Raw genomic sequence first — 20,193 nt, 5'->3', positions numbered from 1 at the left:
AACATAATAAGTTTAAACCCTAAAAACCTTCTTCTAGGGTTCAGCAACCAGTAAAACCCAAAAAACCTTCTTCTTCTTCTTCTTCTTTTGCTCATCAATTTGGTCTCTGAAATTCTTCGATTCGGTTGCTACCTACACAAGGAAGATGAAGAATTTGAAGATATTGAAGGAGCAATTCTCGAAGCTTCAGTTACAGTCCGAAGATGAAGTTATCAGCTTTGCAGCAATTGACGTCGAACGCAATCGTCTCTTTTTAGCTTCATCTTCAAACTTCATATACACTTTATCTCTTCCATCATCTAATGTAAGTTCTTCCAAATTGTTGCACTTTTAATTTTTTTAAAATTTTGAATCTAATTGTTGCACGCATTTGATATATACTAGTATGTGAACTTTGACGAACATGTTAAAGATGTGTTTTTATAATTATATTGATAAGAGAAGAATTGTCCTATCAAGGTAGGGGTAAGGTCTGCGTAAACACTATCCTTGTTAGACCTCACTTGTGAAAATTATATGAGAAGAATTGTCTGGGTGTGTATCGGAAACAACCTCTCTACCTCTCAAAGGGGTAAAGTAGGGATAATGTCTACGTAAACACTACCCTCCCCGAAATCCCACTTGTGACATTACACTTTGTTGTTGATATGATAAGGATTGCAACTTGTATAGTTTTTGAATAGTGAGTTGATATAATCCAATTGAACTTTGAAGATTAGTTACTGGATAAGTAAAAAAGTGTGTCATATATTGGGACATATTATTATTATCACTAATGACTAAGATAAACAATTTAAATGGCCTATGGTGTGTTCTCGATTTGGAGTTAGTTCTTCTTATGTATGCGCTGACCTTAATTGGAGAAGTGGTGATTTTTTTTCTTTTTCAATTTTTGCTTGCAAATTTGTTTGTTTGCAAAGGTTTTAACTTTCTTTGCTGACTTTGAAAAGCTTATTATCAAAGAAGGTTAATTTTTTCCCCTAAGTTTGGAGAAAAGATTGTTTTTTAAACAACCTTAACATAGCTTTAATACTTGAATTTTTCTTTTTGCAAAAGAAAAAAAAACAAAAAACAAATGCCTTGTAAGATTTTCCTAATTTCTGGGAAGTATTATGTAGTTAGACCAAACACTATGAATTTACTTTGCTTCCTCTTCATACTTCATATACACTACTAAATTGTTGTTCGTATTTAATAATCACTATTATCATCAATAACTAGGATAAAAAATTTAAATGGCCCTGTTACAGGCTCAGGATTTAGAGTTCTTCACATGTAAGTTTGTCCTCACAGAAAAATTATTCTCTGACTAGCTTGGTGTTATGGCAGAATGCAGGAGCTTGGGATTCCATATCAGATAACCTTATTGATTTAGAGCCTGGGGATTTCATTACTTCCATGGATTATTTAATGGAAAAAGAAGCGTTAATTATTGGGACTTCGTATGGTCTTCTATTGCTATACACTGCAGATGATAATACGACAGAGATTGTTGGCCGATTGGAGGGTGGAGTAAAGTGTATCTCACCTAGTCCAGATGGAGATCTTCTTGGTGTAATTACTGGTTTTGGACAGATTCTAGTGATGACACCCGACTGGGATGTTTTATACGAGATGGCTCTTGATGATCTGCCTGAAGATATTGACGTACGTAAGGACTTCTTTCCATATATCTGAATTAATAAATGCTTTTGCCTCTTCAAGTGAAGTTCTATCATCCTTTTAAAATAATCTTTTGGTGATTATATGTACATTTCAGGAATACTTTTTTGAAGATCAAATTCTTTGAAATCACAAGCATGACATCATTTTTGGTTGCTATACTTTCCTCTATTGGGATCATTTTACTATTGTCTTTTCCAGGTTGAAGCTATGTATAATATTAAGAGGGTTGAATTTTACTGGTATAAATATTTTCTTATGTTTAAAGAAAGTTGAACTGCGGAAAATGACAGTTCTAGTTTGGTTTAGTTAGTTTCATAATTATTTGAAAATTATGTTTACTATCCAGACAGTATCTGAAATTTTGGTTTAGTTAGTTTCATAATTATTTGAAAATTATATGTATTTTTTCCAGACAGTATCTGAAATTTTGTTTAATATGATAAACTTGTACAGTAATTGAAGGTAACAAGAATGTCTGCTGGCTTTTTAATTGGTGTCTTGTCCAGTTTTTTGATGTATGTGCTAGTTTTCTTATCAAAATGCCACTGGTTCTCCGGATGTGAAAACATTAGTTCTTGTGGTATTAAGGATTACCGAGCTGACTTAATTCTGATGGAGGTTGAAGCATGCAAAGGTCATTATATTAACTCTTGATTTTCAGTTTGCAAGTATGTGAATAAGCCTCCATTTATATTGCCCTCTTGAAAAGGTAATACGATAGCATGTCTTGTACATTGAGTGTATTAACAGAGTTATTGAAGTCTTCACTCTTACCTTTTCTCGCAAACATATTTTCTTTCAAGAATGTAACTTGAATGTACATTTTCATATTTGGTTGCACACATTTGGTGCTTGAAATTTGTATTATGCTTCTGTTAAGAAAATGACTGAAAATTATTGCGCTGTTGATTCAGATGAACATACTTACTCTTCCAATTATTCGTCGGAGAGCCCTATTTCATGGCGAGGTGATGGCAAATACATTGCAACGTTAAGCAGGGTGAATAATTCTCAGACCTTGCATAAAAAGCTTAAAATCTGGGAACGGGACTCAGGAGCACTCCATTCTGTTTCAGAATCAAATCCTTTGATGGGATCAACTTTGGATTGGATGCCCAGTGGAGCCAAAATTGCTGCAGTTTATGACCGAAAGAAAGATAGAAAATGCCCATCCATAGTTTTCTTTGAGAGGAATGGATTAGAAAGAAGCTCATTTTGCCTCAACATAGAAATTGATGCTACTGTAGAACTTGTGAAGTGGAATTGTAACTCGGACCTTCTAGCTGCTGTGGTCAGAGGGGAAAAGTACGACTCTCTGAAGATCTGGTTCTTAAGTAACAACCACTGGTACTTAAAACAAGAAATCAGATACATGAAGGATGACAGAGTTAGATTCATGTGGGATCCGATAAAGCCTCTACAGTTGGTTACTTGGACTACAAGTGGGCATATCACAACCTATAACTTTGTCTGGAATACAGCTGTCATGAATAACTCAGTGGCACTTGTAATTGACGACTCCAAGATACTAATAACCCCTCTTTCTTTATCTCTCATTCCACCACCTATGTACCTCTTTTGTTTGAATTTTCCCTCTGCCATTCAGAGTATGGCATTTTTCTCTAAAAGTTCTATGAATCACCTGGCTGCATCCTTGTCAGATGGCAGATTATGTGTTGTAGAGCTTCCTGCAATTGATTGTTGGGAGGAGCTAGAAGGTAAAGAGTTTGGTGTTGAGGCTGCCTCTTTTGATTCAGAATATAATTCTTTCATTCACCTTGCATGGTTAGATTCACACAAGCTTCTTGGTGTTAGCCATAATCTAATTAGCAACTCAGCTATAAAAGAGTCCTCTAAGGATGAGCTTTCTATGTATTGCCTCCAAGATATTGAGCTTATGTGTTCTGAAGATCGTATTCCTAATTCAGTGACATGCTCTGGTTGGCAAGCTAAAGGTTTGAATAGATTGTCTCTTGAAGGTACCGTAATTGGTATAGCTCCTGACCAGGGAAATGGCTGCTCAGCATATGTTCAGTTTGATGGTGGGAAAGTGTTTGAGTATGCGTTGAAGTTGGCTGATGCCAGAGGGCTTCATCAGAAACGTGAGGATATGAGTTTTTCTTCATCTTGCCCCTGGATGGATCTTGTGCAAATTGGTGGCTGCTTACCTCAGAAGGCTTTGCTTTTTGGTCTTGATGACAGTGGTAGATTGCTGGTTGGTGAAAGGACATTGTGCAACAATTGCAGCAGTTTTTCTTTCTACTCGAATTCTGCTGACCACACTATCACCCATTTGATTCTTGCAACTAAGCAGGATTTGCTGTTTATCGTCGATATTAGTGATATCCTGAAAGGAGAACTGGAGGTTAAGTATGGGAACTTCCTGGCAGTTTTCAAGCACAGAAAAGGAGAAGATGAAAGAAACTATATTCAAATATGGGAAAGAGGTGCCAGAATCGTAGGTGTTTTGCACGGGGACGAGTCTGCTATCATACTTCAAACAGTTCGAGGGAATCTTGAGTGTGTCTACCCCAGAAAATTGGTTCTAGCCTCAATAATTAATGCTTTGATTCAAGGGCGTTACAAAGATGCATTACTCATGGTAAGAAGGCAAAGAATTGATTTCAATGTTATTATTGACCATTGTGGTTGGCAAAACTTTGTTCAGTCAGCTGCTGAGTTTGTCAAGCAAGTGAACAATTTAAGTTATATAACTGAATTTGTCTGTTCAATAAAGAATGAAAATATCATGGAGACACTGTACAAAAACTATATATCCCTACCTCATGAAGATGAGGCTAAAGCTGTAGAACATGGAGACCTTAAGAGTTCTCATAGCAATAGCAAGATCCACTCCGTCTTGCTGGCCATAAGGAAGGCTCTTGAGGAGCATGTAACTGAAAGTCCTGCAAGGGAACTTTGCATTCTGACCACTTTAGGTCGAAGTGACCCTCCAGCTCTTGAACAAGCTCTAGAGAGAATAAAAATAATCCGAGAAAGGGAATTATCGGGTTCAGATGAACTGAGAAGGGAACTCTACCCTTCTGCCGAGGAAGCTTTAAAACATCTTTTGTGGTTGTCTGATTCAGAGGCAGTTTTTGAAGCTGCATTAGGTCTTTATGATTTGAACCTTGCAGCTATCGTCGCCTTGAATTCACAAAAGGACCCGAAAGAATTTCTTCCCTATCTGCAAGAACTAGAAAACATGCCAATAGTGTTAATGCGATACAATATAGACCTGAAATTGAAGAGGTTTGAGGCTGCACTTCAGCACATTGTTTCTGCAGGGGATGCTTACTTTGAGGATTCTATGATTCTGATGAAGAAAAATCCCCAACTTTTCCCCTCGGGACTCCAATTGATCACTGACTCTGTCAAGAGAAACCAGGTACTTGAGGCCTGGGGAGATCATTTTAGTTCCACAAAATGCTTTGAGGATGCGGCTGCAACATATTTGTGCTGTTCTTGTTTGGATAAAGCTTTGAAGGCTTATCGCGAGTGTGGTAATTGGGGTGGGGTTCTGACAGTAGCTGGTCTCATCAAACTAGGGAAGGAGGAAGTCTTGCAACTAGCACAGGAGCTTTGTGATGAACTCCAAGCACTTGGTAAACCAGGGGATGCTGCAAAAATAGCTTTGGAGTATTGCGCAGATGTTAATGCTGGTATTAATTTCTTGGTCAGTGCAAGGGAATGGGAAGAAGCTTTGAGGACTGCATTTCTTCACAGGAGAGACGATCTGGTCCTTGAAGTAAGGACTGCATCACTTGAGTGTGCCAGCTCATTGGTTAGTGAGTATGAGGAAGGGTTGGAGAAAGTGGGGAAGTACTTGACTCGATATTTAGGTGTTCGACAACGGAGATTATTACTTGCTGCAAAGCTACAGTCAGATGAGCGATCAATAAGTGAACTTGATGATGATACTGCTTCTGAAACAAGTAGCAATTTCAGTGGAATGAGTGCATATACCTTGGGGTATGTAATATTTTAATAAGCAACCTAGGAATGTCTTATGGTTTCTTCAAAATAATTGATTCTTGTCATGGTATATGTCATGCTATTACCTTCCTTTTCCAAATATTGCTTTTCTCATTTTTTTTTGATGTATTCTCTCATATATGCACTGGTAAGTGATAACCCTCTGACCTATTATTTCCTTGTATCTGCCTGTTATCCACTGCGTAGGAGCTACTTTATGCCCTTCAGCCTTTTACTATCACACACTAAGGGGGGAAAATGTATTTGTCAATAGAAAATGATGGACCAATTTCTTCTGTTTCCATGGAAATGTATGTTTTAAGTAGCTTCCTGATAACTCTCTTTCATAAGCAGGACAAGAAAGGGATCAGCTGCGTCAATCAACTCCAGAGCTAGTACAAAAGCGAGAGACATGAGACGTCAACGGAATAGAGGGAAAATACGTGCTGGAAGGTATGTTATTATGTCAATGTCATATTTCTTTCTGATGCTGATTATTTTAGTTCCTGATTCTTGTCTTCATGGTAAATTGCAACTTAGTCCTGGTGAGGAGATGGGTTTGGTAGAGCATTTAAAGGGGATGTCACTGACTAGTGGAGCTAAGCGTGAGCTTAAATCTCTCTTGATATGCCTTGTGATGCTGCAAAAGGAAGATATTGCCAGGAAGTTGCAACATGTTGCTACAAATTTTCAACTGTCCCAAATGGCAGCTGTAAAATTAGCTGACGAGGCCATATCAAATGATACAATTAATGAGCGTTTCTATGTTCTGGATAATTACATTCCCAAAATAAAGGAAGAAATGCAGCATTCAGAGCTTTTCTCCTGGCAGTCAAAAGTATTGATTTGAAATGCAAAGGTATGCCATTCGGTTCTCTCTCATTTTATGTTACACTTGATCTTTTGTCTTCACTGAGGGTTCTGGTTTGAGCTCAGCATGGTCTTGTAGTTTATAATTGTGATGGTACAATTTAGTGACCCTACCATAACTGTTTCAGCAACCAGTAATGCTAAGAAAGATGCTAACAAAGCTATTCCACATGCGTCGAGATCCTGTAAAATTGCCAACACATCTAAGAAATAGGGAATATCAATACACACATATGCGCAACTGTGTTTTACGTATAGATACCTGAATAATATGCTTATCAGACACGTTATTCTCTTTCTTTTTTAGACGAAAGGACAGTAGCATATTCCTTTTTAGACACGGAATGGACATTGTCATGTTCTTTTTAACCTGAAGAGTTAACTTACTAGATGGATTTTTCGCGTGAAAGTTCTATGGTCACGACCTTGTCCACTTTTAATACATCACTAATCAAATCTTTTATTTGCGTAGTTTGCTTGAATAGCATTTGTTGGATGATTCTTGTTTTTTCATGCCTTTGCTGTTAAAGATAAGTAAGTTGCTACAACTATCTTTTCTATGTTAGCAGGCATGTCGTTGATAATCTGAAATGTGATCCTATTGACTGATGTGGTGGGAAGCGCTACTGAACATACGAGATGGCTGGCAGAAGTCGATATTTCTTCTAGTTCTCATCATCACAAGATGAGTTCCAATTTCTTGACTAGTAGTATCCCAACGGAATGGTTTTCTTACATTTACATTGTAGGTTTCAATTCAACTCATTTTAGTTATGTAATCTTCTGTATTTTGCATATTTCCGCAGAATCACGGATCTTTTTAACTATTATATATGGTTATTGCCTTGTTGGTTTTCAACATATGGAATGCAAGTGATTTTTTTTTGTTTGTTTTAGAAATGAGGCCAATTTTCAGTTTATCACTGTGAGCCCAACTTATTGAAATAGTTTGCAAGGCCATTTCCATATAAATGATACGTCTTGAATGCTCGTCGTAATCTTTTTTTTTGAATTGAGGGCCTATTGGAAATGATATTTGTACCTCACAAGGACAAGGGTAAAGTCTACGCACATCCTACCTTCTTCAAGCCCTTCTTGATCTGCAATCATCGAGATTACATGGGGTATGTTGTTGCTTGACTGCTTGTCATATAATTGAGATTACAATGAGTATGTTATTGTTGCTTACATGCTCTTTGTATAGTCCAGTTAATCCCCCCGCCTCCCAAAAACAAAAACGGAAAGGGAGAAAAATTGTGAATGTAGAGATTAGTTGAGGAGTGAACGAGATGAAGTTGGTTCTATCTACAGTTCCCCGCCCCGGCATAGCGCTTCGCGTTTGGTTGAATCAACTTATGTCTCCCTTCTTCATTGATTTGGGGGAAAAAGAATTGTCTATCTTCAGGGGTTTGATGAGGATAACTAAGCTGACACACCGGGGTGAACAATTTGCCCGACAACAGATTGAAAGCAATCAAAGTGATGATAAGACAATCATATTTATGTATCAATACTTCATTAACGCAAATGTGTGTATTGAAGTAGGTATCTTTATTTTTATGATACTATTATTTAGTTAATCCAACATAACATCAAAGGGTCCATAGCTCAGTGGTAGAGCATTTGACTGCAGATCAAGAGGTCACCGGTTCGAACCCGGTTGGGCCCTCTTTTATAAGTTGTTTTTTTTATGTGAAAAACAAACTCATATTTGAATTCGCTTCAATTTATCGTTACAATAAATTTAATCTGAGGTGTAGCCATTCCAAAAACATACTAAAAAATACACATTTTTAACAAATTTTTTTATCGATTTTAAAATTCAATGCTAACTTGTAGCCAGTATAATCACCACAAATGAAATCTGAGAACAACAAAATATACGTAGATCTTTACCCCTTCTTCTCGAAGGTTGAGGCACAACTAGTTAATACATCGATATAAATATTTTACTTTTATAGAATTCAATCTTTTCCTAAATTAAAAGATTATTATTCTTTTTCATAAAAATTCCTTTTATAATATTTTGGTCAATTATTAATTAATATAAAAAATTATTCCTAGTCCCTATAGTGACGGGTAGTGTAAAAAGGAAAAATGGAAAACACACAATTCATTCTTCAGTAGCAGCCGCTCAATGTTGAATCTTCTCATTTCTCCTTCAATTTTTTTTCATTCGCCATGTTCGTTCTAGGGTTTCAGAACTTCTAAGGTATCATCAAATCTCTTTTGTCTGTTATTGTTCATTGATTTTTCCGTATTATGTATGTTTTTTTTTGTAGATCTGTTCGTTTTTGAGCTGTATAGGTTGATGTATTTGTATTTGATTTCGGTGATGTTCGTTGATTTAGTGTAATTTTGGTGTTTCGTTTGTATGAACTTTGACAAGATATAGCATGTGAAAAGGAGGATTGTGGAAAATATAGTCGAATGATTAGTTTTGTAGCTGAAATGGAGGATTTATGTAGTTTACTCCAACTAGTATGAGATTGAAGTGTAGTTTATTGATATTTTTTTAACAACAAAGATGTCAATACCAAATGAAAAATAAGTAGGCGACGAGAGAGTTCGAGTCACCAAGGGTGGGGTAGAAAAAGGTAGGCGTTTGGGACATGAATGGAGTGATATTTGGATAAAATAAAAGTACTCCCTCTGTTTCGATTTGATTGTCTGGGTTTGACAAAACTTTTTAATTTTGTGGTATTAAACTAAAGATACGTAGACTGTACGATAATGTCCTTTAATCTTGTGTTCTTAAACATGTCACGCGGAAAGTTAAAATTAATGAGTTGTCAAAAAAGGAAAGAAACATTCTTTTTGAAATGGACTAACAAGAAAGTAAGATAACAAATTGGAACGGAATAAGAGCTTGAACTATAATTGATTGATTTACAATACGAGGTTTTGAATTTCGCCGATGTTCTGCAATTCAGTAAAATTTTGGTGGTCCATTTGTAATACAGGGTGAGAGTTGTGGTAGGTTGATGGTTAAGCATAAATATAGTGGAATGCTTAATTTTGCAGTGGAATGGATATGTAGGATTTCTATAATAGTTGACTCCGATTAGTTTGGATTTGAGGCATAGTAGATTGATTTACAATATGAGGTTTTGAATTTATATGCATGAAGCTGCTTGTCTGATATCTCTTCTTTTCCCAGCCATATTTTGTTCAATTAGGAGATTATAAGCTACAATTTTAGATCCAGTGGAAGTTGAATTGTTGTTTCAGGGAAAATGAACTACTAAATTGTTACCTCTTAGGGGTTTGGACATTTGATTTCTTCCATAAATAATATACTGCTGAGTCAATTCAAAGTTCTACTAAATGATTTTGGATGTTGGTTGATTGAAATTTCTATAATCAAAAGATGTTGGTTGAATGCGTGTCGTTTGCTGTTTGGCACCAATACTCATTCTAATGTTTTCTATGCTCCTTTCCTAGGTGTTATCCATGTATTATGATTGTTGTTGAGGTTTGAATTAAGTGAAGAGATTATCAAAGCTTTCGAAGAGTTCATCTATTCAGAATTTAAGTCACGGTAATGGCGTGGTTTAGAGCTAGCTCAAGTGTGGCAAAGCTTGCTATTAGAAGGGCTCTATCACAGGGTGGTTCTTACATCCCAAGAACTCGCATACTTCCATCACAAGGTCGATATTTTCATACCACAGTTGTCAGGCCAAAGGCACAAGCTGCTCCTGTCCCAAGACCAGTGCCACTTTCCAAGTTGACCGACAGCTTCTTAGATGGGACGAGCAGCGTCTACCTTGAGGAGCTCCAGCGAGCATGGGAACAAGACCCAAACAGTGTTGATGAGTCGTGGGATAATTTCTTCAGGAATTTTGTTGGACAAGCTGCCACGTCTCCCGGGATTTCAGGCCAGACGATTCAAGAGAGTATGCGTCTTCTGTTGCTCGTGAGAGCTTATCAGGTTAATGGTCATATGAAAGCAAAACTTGATCCATTAGATTTGGAAGCGAGGGAAATACCTGATGATTTGGATCCAGCATTATATGGGTTCACTGAAGCTGATCTCGATAGAGAGTTCTTCCTTGGTGTTTGGAAGATGTCTGGATTCTTGTCTGAGAATCGTCCTGTGCAAACTTTGAAGGCAATATTAACACGACTTGAGCAGGCTTATTGTGGAAGCATTGGGTATGAGTACATGCATATTTCTGATCGTGATAAATGCAATTGGTTGAGAGAGCGGATTGAAACCCCAACATCTATGGAGTACAATCGTGAGCGACGGGAAGTTATTCTTGACCGACTGATGTGGAGTACTCAGTTTGAGAACTTCTTGGCTACGAAGTGGGCGGCAGCCAAGAGATTTGGCCTTGAAGGTTGTGAGACCTTGATTCCCGGCATGAAGGAGATGTTTGACAGGGCAGCAGATCTTGGAGTTGAGAGCATAGTTATTGGGATGCCACATAGAGGAAGATTAAATGTTTTGGGTAATGTTGTTCGAAAGCCACTAAAGCAGATCTTCAGCGAGTTTAGCGGTGGTATAAAACCTGGGGATGATGCTGGTTATGTCGGAACTGGTGATGTCAAGTATCACTTGGGAACTTCTTATGATCGGCCTACTAGGGGTGGGAAAAGAATTCATCTATCTTTGGTTGCAAATCCAAGTCACTTGGAAGCTGTGGATCCAGTTGTTATTGGAAAAACTAGAGCAAAGCAATATTATACGAATGACGAGAATAGAACAAAGAGCATGGGTATTTTGCTCCATGGTGATGGTAGCTTTGCAGGCCAAGGTGTTGTCTATGAGACATTGCATCTGAGTGCTCTTCCGAATTACACAACCGGTGGGACCATTCACATTGTGGTGAATAATCAAGTGGCGTTCACTACTGATCCAACGGCTGGAAGATCATCTCAGTACTGTACTGACGTTGCAAAGGCATTGGATATTCCAATTTTCCATGTCAATGGTGATGACGTTGAGGCTGTTGCTCATGTGTGTGAACTTGCTGCAGAATGGCGCCAGAAATTCCATGCTGATGTTGTGGTTGATATTGTCTGTTATCGTCGATTTGGACACAATGAAATTGATGAACCATCCTTCACCCAGCCTAAAATGTATAAGGTTAGTTCAATTTAAGTTTATGTGCTTTATAGATAACTATTACTATATTTAGAGTTTTAGATTCGGGGCACAAGTCACTCTGTTCACCTTCCTACTGCAAATTGTGACCAAGTGCAATAGAAATTCATTTATATTCCCACTGGAATCGGGGATCTTCATATATTCTGTATGAAAACACTGATATCTTTGTCGTTCTATGTCTTGCAATAGATCATCAGAAATCATCCTTCTTCATTGGAGATCTATCAAAACAAACTCCTAAATTCCGGTCAGGTGGCAAAAGATGATGTGGAAAAGATACATAATAAGATCAATAGAATCCTTAATGAAGAGTTCATTGCTAGTAAAGACTATGTGCCTCAAAAAAGAGACTGGCTTTCTGCTTTTTGGTCTGGTTTTAAGTCTCCTTCACAGCTTTCACGTGTTCGAAACACCGGGTATGCTTTGAACTTAAATGGTTTATTTTTAAGCTTGAACCATGTGACTCAAGATAGGTGCTATTCTGCAGTGTCAAACCTGAGATTTTGACGAATGTCGGGAAAGCAATCACTACGTTTCCAGATGGTTTTAAGCCTCACAGAGCATTAAAAAGGGTTTTTGATGACCGTCGAAAGATGATTGAGACAGGGGAGGGTGTCGACTGGGCTGTTGGAGAAGCACTTGCTTTTGCAACATTGCTTGTGGAAGGTAATCATGTTAGGTTGAGTGGTCAGGATGTTGAGAGAGGTACTTTCAGTCACAGACATTCTGTTATTCATGATCAGGAGACAGGGGCACAGTACTGTCCTCTTGATCATGTTATGATGAACCAAAATGAAGAGATGTTCACTGTGAGCAACAGGTATATTCTAATAGCTGTTTTATTTGTAATCCAGTTTATGAGGTTGCTTTCTTGATGTGTTTCGCCTTTATGTATGCCAGCTTTCCATGCGTATTTTTTCTATTCGTTGGGATATTCAATTTCCGTTTGATCTCTGCTGAATGATGCTAGTTGCTGTGGCAAATAGTCTGTTGGCTGAGTAAATTCACTTCCAATTGCCTGTCAGAATATGCTTAACTTGATTCTTGACTCTTCTTTTGAAGAATTTGATCAATCTACTCAAAAGTTCACATTTGATATCCAGCTCCATTTTAGGAGCACACTTATCTCCTTCGTTTACCAAATCAACAGAAATGTGTTTCTTTCTGAGCTAGTCACTCGTGTCGGTCTTACGTCCCTTGTGTTGGTTTCAAGAGTATGATTAAGTTTCAATAAGTCTGTTGAGTAAGTCTTGAAGAGTTATTATGTTTTTGGAGTGGATTTTTTTCTCTCTGGAATATAGATATTTATTAACAATATCTATTTATCTAATATAAGAGCCTTAAGATCAACATATAACTCTGTTTGCTCTTGTATTTCTGTGCAGCTCCCTTTCAGAGTTTGGTGTTTTGGGATTTGAATTGGGTTATTCAATGGAAAATCCAAATTCGTTGGTAATTTGGGAAGCTCAATTTGGTGATTTTGCTAATGGAGCTCAAGTAATATTTGACCAGTTTGTGAGCAGTGGAGAAGCGAAATGGTTGCGCCAGACTGGATTGGTTGTGCTTTTGCCACATGGTTATGATGGTCAGGGCCCTGAGCATTCAAGTGGACGTTTGGAACGTTTCCTCCAGGTGCATTAGCTGTTCTTCTATCTAGTAGAAAGCAGAACTTTCTGACAGTTAGGAAGTTTCACTTTGCATTCTGGCTAAGGAGCATTGGATAGTCATGAATATGAATATGATATGACATGGTTGAAAGAAAATATAAGATACAAGAGGTTGGAACCATGTGAAATTTAATGAATGAAATTGTGCTTAGAAGTGTGCTACTCAGTGCTAGGTTAAACTAGAATATAAGGTCCAATTTATGTAGTACAGTGAAGTGAATATTGATACGGGCCTGGTTAAAAGATACGATACAAAATTTTATAATGTATTGTCCAATTCATGTACTACAATGTAGTGAATACTTCAAACAGTTTCTCAAAGGTTCTTGTAATGTCCCGTCTTCCTTTAGAGTCCTGCATCTTCTACTTTTAGGTTTATGAGCTGTGTTCCTCTGATTGCTTCAACAAAGTAAATCACCTTTGTATTTTGCTCAATTTAATGAGATGCTTTTCCATGACAGATGAGTGATGACAACCCATTTGTTATCCCGGAGATGGAACCTACACTACGGAAGCAGATTCAGGAATGTAATTGGCAGGTGGTGAATGTAACAACTCCAGCAAATTATTTCCATGTTTTGCGGCGTCAAGTAAGTGCAACTGCAAGCTTGTTTAAATTTTTGAACTTTTCTGCTTCTTTGTTTTCTCATGTGTAACTGCTTCTCAGATTCACAGAGATTTCCGTAAGCCTCTCATTGTGATGGCCCCAAAGAACTTGCTTCGTCACAAGAGCTGCAAGTCAAATCTATCCGAGTTTGACGATGTCCAAGGTCATCCAGGTTTTGACAAACAAGGTACCAGGTTCAAGCGTCTGATAAAAGATCAGAAGGAGCACTCGGATCTTGAAGAGGGTATCAGACGGCTGGTCCTTTGCTCAGGAAAGGTGTGTAGCATACTCTTTCTTTTGATAATCTCATTTTCATGATCTTGTTCTTCCTAAGTTTTTGACATGCAATTATAAACACATTACTGATACATACGATGAGTTAAAAATTTTCTTGAGATGATGACATGCTGTAGTGTTCTCCTTTCTCACCATGCAGATACAAACATCTTTAGATGCAATATAACACGTTTCTTTGTCACTAGGATAATAAATACATGAATACCACTTTTCTTTTACTCACTCAAGTTAGCAGAGTTAAATTATTCTTTCATGCCTGTAATGCAGATCTATTATGAGCTTGACGAAGAAAGAGCTAAAGCTGATGGGAAAGACATTGCTATCTGTCGGGTGGAACAGCTTTGCCCTTTCCCATATGACCTTATCCAGCGTGAATTGAAGCGATATCCAAGTATGTGGTCTGAAACATTTGGCTTACCTTTGCTCGCGAAATTAAATGAAAATTTACTTTTATGTATATTTATCCCAAAATTGCATTTGCATAAGCATCCCTGAGTGATTGCATGCATACATCCAACCAGGACTTCTGCATAGAGGTAGACATACCAATTGTCATGTGATAACGAATTCGAACTTTCATAATTTCAGATGCAGAGATAGTTTGGTGCCAAGAAGAGCCAATGAACATGGGCGCATTCAATTACATTGCACCACGCCTTTCTACTGCCATGAAATCACTAGGCAGAGGTAACATGGATGATATCAAGTATGTTGGTCGTGCTCCTTCTGCTGCGACAGCCACTGGTTTCTTCCAGGTTCACGTGAAAGAACAGACCGAGCTTGTCCAGAAAGCGCTGCAACAGGATCCGATTAATCAATTCTGAAGCTTGAACCGTTGATGTACACCCATAGCACTGGCCTCCAAAAATGACGCGACGATAGATATGTTAAGCTATGCTCTGTGCCTGGTATAGCCAGTGTGAGTTTTAATTTGCTTTTTGGAAAAATAAGGCCTTTTTGTTTGTGCTAGTTTTCAGTCAGTTACACAGTTTAAACTGATGCTTTCATACGTATACATATTTCAGTTGGTTAAACAATTTTGATCAACAATACAACTCACTCAGACTTATCCTTGTTACCTCTAGTTCGGTATTTTGCGATACGGTAAATTAGTGACCATATCTTGTTCAATATCGACTTATATATACTTATAATAGAAAATTATGTTGGTTTTTCAAAAAATGTCTCAATTGTGTCATCTAACACCTTACACACATAGAGAAATATATATTCAAAAGAAAGTATAAGCAACTTTCTATATGTATCATTATACATATAGAGTAGTCAAAGAGCGTGTTTGAATTAACTTATTTTAGGTGTTTTTTTTTAGCTAAAATAGTTTTTAAATATTTCTATAGTATTTGGATAAGATAAAAAAGTACCTTTGAACACTTTTTTTAAAAACATAAACATTTTGTTTTGTACTAATATTAGGTTATATATTAGTTAGTATTATAATAATATAATATAAATTATTTATATAATTATATACTTTGATACAATATTCAGTATTTTTTTTAGTCCACCCTACCTCATACAACTGACTTTCTGGGTTGTGTGCATTTTTTCTTTCAAAATCTCTTCGCAATATTCACTAAACATAGGGGAAATACATTGCTTCCAATTTCAATACATGTATACAATAATATATATACAACAATAACATATTTGGCATAATCTCACAATTGAGGTGTGGAGAGGGTAATGTGTACTACCTTAGTTTGAGGAGGCAAAGATGTTATTTTCGATATAACCTAAGCTCAAGTAAAGTAAATCTAATCAGGTAGAGATGTTGGTTCCATATGGAATTCAGTTGAAACTGAATGTTTCATTGGCAGCTAGACCTAATATTACAGTTGATTCTATAGGAAACGATTCCCTACAAGCCTAGCAACCAATGAAACATTTAAATTTAATTGGATCCCACACGAATCCACTTGATTATGATAGACCCTCAGTTCAAATAAGTATATCAAACTCAAACCTCTAAGTAGTAATAAATATGACAATAATTGAGGTATTGGAAACTCTTCCTTCTCCATTTACTCATTTTGCACAATGATTGCATAAAGTTATTAATGTATGATTATCTATCTTAAAATTTCGATATTGTATATTAAAGATGCAATCTCCAATATATTTACTCTATAGTCCCACATCGTCAAGTGAATAAGACATAAGAGAAGCAAGGAGATGCTATAAAGAACGACCAATGACAACAAAGAAAATATGCCTAATCAATTTGTTTCGTATGGGATCCAGCAGAAATTGAATGTTTCATTGGCAGCCTAAAAGCCAATGAAACATTTACATTTGGCTGAATTCCACACGAAGCCACTTGATTAGATCCTCAGTTCAAATAAAAATATCAAACTTAAACCACTAGTAATAAATATGATAATAATTGAGGCATTTAAATATCTACCTTCTCCATTTACCCATTTTACACAATAATTAATATACACAAAGCTATTAATGTATGATTATCCATCTTAAGCTATTATATACTTAATCAACTGGTTCCATATGAGATTTAGTTGAATCTGAATGAAGTATTGGCTGCTAGGTTCGTACTATTGTAACCTTGAGTTATAATTAAGGAGACATGAAATCAAGTCTGGTGACTGAACTGTGGCCATGAGACTAGACCATGGTCTCTGTGTCATAGTGTCAATGTGCCATAGATTATCGTTTTTAGCCTGGTTCCCTGGGTTTGAGATGGTCTCGTGGTTGTTTGACAGACTCGTCACCTCTTATAAATGTTAGGTTCAATTAAATGATGACATAGTCCCACATTGTTAAGAGAAGAAGATAGAAGAGTAATGAGGATATACTATAAAAAAGGGTCAAGAACAACCGTGAAATATACTTATCTGAACGGGGTCAATGGGCGATCAATACAACCTATGGCCTAGGTTGGTGACTCTCATTGCACTTTGGAGGGGTGCCTGTCTAAGGTCAATCCAATTGATCGAGCCTACGTCATAATTTGTGGCAGTGGGGCCTGCGAATGCTCTTCTAATCCAATTTGAGTGCCTCAATAGCATAGGCATGAAAGGCTTTAGTAGAGATGATGATATTATATAAGCATAATGGATTAGAGGGTATTTTGTTTTAATTGTTTATTAAGTTCTTTACATTTATAAAAAGTTTTGTTCAATATTATATATAGCATATTATTATTTTACAAAAGTAACAAAGCTAGAGTATTGACTTTAATGATCAAGAAATTAAAGTCATACCTCTAATCATAGATAAAGCTTAAAAAAAGTCATTTTTCTTTATTTTCCACCTGATATTCAATATTCGTATTAATTGAGGTTAACTAAATTTTGATTTATGCATTGCAGAGTTCATTTATGAGGGCAACACTCTAATCCCAACATAATTTGACCACTAGTGAAGAACAAACGAAAATCTCAACCATCCCACCACAATCCATGTTGATAAAAACAAAGTCAATATATAACATTATAAGTTAACCCTGCAATTATCATGAGAAATAAAATAACAACATGACTAGTAGAATTCTACAAGGTCCGGAAAAATTGAAGTCACCGGAGTGTACGTAATCTTATTCTTATCCTACCTTATGAAAATTGAGTCTGTTTACTATGGACCCTCCACTGAAAGATAAGTCATCGTACTTTTCATAGTGTACTTTATTTTTTTGGGTCTCTTGGTACTTTCCAAAGACCAAAAAAATAAAAATAAAAATAGTATTTTGCTAAAGGATGAATTATAGAAAAAAAATTTAATTTGTATCCAGGTCAGTGTTACGTAGGAATAGCTAAATAAGGATCATCTCAAAGTTGCTTCTTTAAGAACCAACAAAACATAATAAAGTTGAAAAATACAAAAAAAAAAATTTGACTAAATACTCCACTTGGGATCATATCAATTTGTCATCTAAGCTTAAAAAACAACTAAACAAGTCTATGAAAATGACATGTCATTTTTAAAAATTAATCATAGATGAATTTACCTTATACTACTCACGCTCCCTTTTTCATCATTTAATTTTCACTCGTTTTGAGAATTAATTTATCTAATACAGTCGATCCGCTAAAATTCTTATTAATGTATCTTTGTCCTTGATATCTTTGATTAGTTTAGTCTTTACTTTTATGAATCAATGAAATAGTTCTTGTATAAAGAGCATGCTGAGGGGCTACTACGCTCACCGCGCACTTGCATTGCTACCTGAACTTCTTCTTTATACTTTGAACCCTGAGCAAAAATTATGGATCCGCCACTGCTTATATACATTAATAGTGTAGATCATTTTAACCTAACGTATGTTTAAAAGACAATATTTTAACGTTAATTAAGGTGTGGATACATGTCTATATAAATTATTATATCTATTTACGAAAAATATTGCCGTACGTTACTTGAGGGAGGACTTTATCAACAAAGTTAAGTCTAGACGTTATGGTCAGTATTAATTAGTCAAGAAGACTTACCCTATTTGAATGATAAGACAAACCAACTAATAATTCAACAAATGTATGGCTAAAAATTTGTTACTAGTGAAGCAAGTTGAAACAATATATTTAGTTAACTAATTGAAAATGATATTTTGAAATGTAGACTATAATATTTCTCACTAAGCAATAATATAATAATTTTAAAAGGCTAAAATTATATACTTCATCAAATCATATTTGTCTGTTATAATAACAAGTAACATGTATTTTTAAAATTACAAATTTCATATTTTATAAAGACTATAAATAGATATTCTTTAGGTACTTCATCTGATAATTTTTAATTTATTTTTTATATCAATAATATATATTATTTAAATTCGTATGAAGGCATATATGTAGTTGAAAGATCTAACAAGTAAGTATTTTCAAACAATTTACTATGGTGGGATACTTCTTTCAAAGATATCTATCCTTATCCACACTTGTACTAAAAGGAGTTTTGACAATTTCCAAAATAAAAATTGGAGAAATATATTTGAGAAAAAAATTGTAGAAAACAAATTAAATAAGAGTTCTCAAAAGTTCAAAATTTTGTATATTTGAACTGTTTTACATAATTCAAGGGTAAATTAGACCTTTTGTACGTAATATATATCGACATAGTTAGAGAGAAATTAAGCTACTAAATTTAACATAATCTTATATTTATGTTAATCAATTCAATGACAATAACAATAAATCTAATGTAATCCTATAAGTAGGTTCTGAAAAGTATAGAATATACGTATGTTTTACCCTTATTTTTATGGAATAGAAAAACTGTTTCTGATAAATTAATTCTTGGCTCAAAAGAGGAGTATTTGAAGCATGATTAGAAATTTACTTAATATCTATTTTTTTAAAAACTATGTATAATTAATATATTTAAAATCCATTTAGCTACTTGTTTTATTATTAGATTCAATCTTTTGATATATATAAATATTTCTGTCCCAACTAAACCTACAACAATATTTTTGTACTTTTTGTCAACTGATGATTTTAAAATTCAAGTTGTACGAACAAGTACATGAACTAATCAACAACCTTCTAGATATTTAGATAAGTCCAATTTTTTTTTTTTACTATAAAGTATTTGTCTGACTTTAATTTACTCACGTACACCTCATGAATAAGGTTATCCATTTTGTTACATATTTTTTTATTCATATACGAAGGTTCTTGGTAGTTTCCTAATGCAAATACAACTTGAATTATTTTATTTTATTTTCAAAAACTTAAATAACAATAAAAATAATTTCAGTGTAATTTCACGAGTGGAGTTTGTAGGGAGTAGTTTGTACATAAAAGAATAATAGCAAAGAAAACAACAAGTAATATTAATAAGGGGAAAAAACCTAACTATACAAAATAAGCATCTAAATAACCAATATTTGCCAAAAACGTTGTAGTGGAGTGGTAACTGGTAAGTACTCATTTATCTTTAACTAGAGGTCATAGGTTCGAATCTTCCTAGGTATGAAATCGCCTTTGTTGAGAAATATTTTATCCCTAATATGAGACTTC

General features: G+C 35.5%; 2 protein-coding genes and 1 non-coding gene across 6 annotated transcripts; all 3 read left to right on the top strand.

Annotated features, from left to right (window-relative positions):
• The first annotated feature begins 27 nt into the window (after window positions 1-27).
• Window positions 28-7,371, top strand: LOC102604163 (elongator complex protein 1). 4 transcript variants are annotated; one of them, XM_006345879.2, is made up of 6 exons: window positions 28-304; window positions 1,330-1,651; window positions 2,580-5,637; window positions 5,995-6,093; window positions 6,181-6,499; window positions 7,080-7,371. In XM_006345879.2, exons 1-5 carry the CDS (start codon window positions 146-148, stop codon window positions 6,488-6,490), a joined length of 3,948 nt encoding a protein of 1,315 aa, XP_006345941.1. In that variant the 5' UTR covers window positions 28-145; the 3' UTR covers window positions 6,491-6,499; window positions 7,080-7,371. The 4 variants fall into 4 exon arrangements, with proteins under 4 accessions (XP_006345941.1, XP_006345942.1, XP_015163573.1 ...); XM_006345880.2 differs by having other exon boundaries at window positions 7,077-7,371; XM_015308087.1 differs by lacking the exon at window positions 28-304 and adding an exon at window positions 1,760-1,863 and having other exon boundaries at window positions 1,504-1,647.
• A 736-nt stretch (window positions 7,372-8,107) lies between these two features.
• On the top strand, window positions 8,108-8,179 carry TRNAC-GCA (transfer RNA cysteine (anticodon GCA)). Its single transcript has one exon. It is a non-coding gene; the product is annotated as a tRNA-Cys (tRNA).
• A 423-nt stretch (window positions 8,180-8,602) lies between these two features.
• On the top strand, window positions 8,603-15,272 carry LOC102603826 (2-oxoglutarate dehydrogenase, mitochondrial). The gene is made up of 9 exons (XM_006345878.2): window positions 8,603-8,722; window positions 9,955-11,602; window positions 11,813-12,039; window positions 12,111-12,443; window positions 13,009-13,255; window positions 13,752-13,880; window positions 13,958-14,173; window positions 14,462-14,585; window positions 14,783-15,272. The coding sequence occupies exons 2-9, from the start codon at window positions 10,055-10,057 to the stop codon at window positions 15,016-15,018; spliced, it is 3,060 nt and encodes a 1,019-aa protein (XP_006345940.1). The 5' UTR covers window positions 8,603-8,722; window positions 9,955-10,054; the 3' UTR covers window positions 15,019-15,272.
• The last annotated feature ends 4,921 nt before the right edge of the window (window positions 15,273-20,193 follow it).

This window comes from Solanum tuberosum, unplaced genomic scaffold (assembly GCF_000226075.1).
Source record: "Solanum tuberosum cultivar DM 1-3 516 R44 unplaced genomic scaffold, SolTub_3.0 scf00072, whole genome shotgun sequence".
NCBI classification, from domain to species: domain Eukaryota; kingdom Viridiplantae; phylum Streptophyta; class Magnoliopsida; order Solanales; family Solanaceae; genus Solanum; species Solanum tuberosum.
This window is presented reverse-complemented; position numbering and strand designations above follow the sequence as displayed.

What these genes read in the sequence shown, in the direction of transcription:
- LOC102603826 (XM_006345878.2), top strand. Translation starts at nt 10,055, where the DNA reads ATGGCGTGGTTTAGAGCTAGCTCAAGTGTGGCAAAGCTTGCTATTAGA. An exon ending in ATGTTCACTGTGAGCAACAG is followed by an intron (nt 12,444 to 13,008) that starts GTATATTCTAAT and finishes ATTTCTGTGCAG; the next exon opens with CTCCCTTTCAGAGTTTGGTG. An exon ending in TCCATGTTTTGCGGCGTCAA is followed by an intron (nt 13,881 to 13,957) that starts GTAAGTGCAACT and finishes ACTGCTTCTCAG; the next exon opens with ATTCACAGAGATTTCCGTAA.
- LOC102604163 (XM_006345879.2), top strand. Translation starts at nt 146, where the DNA reads ATGAAGAATTTGAAGATATTGAAGGAGCAATTCTCGAAGCTTCAGTTA. An exon ending in ATGAGTGCATATACCTTGGG is followed by an intron (nt 5,638 to 5,994) that starts GTATGTAATATT and finishes TTTCATAAGCAG; the next exon opens with GACAAGAAAGGGATCAGCTG. An exon ending in GGGAAAATACGTGCTGGAAG is followed by an intron (nt 6,094 to 6,180) that starts GTATGTTATTAT and finishes ATTGCAACTTAG; the next exon opens with TCCTGGTGAGGAGATGGGTT.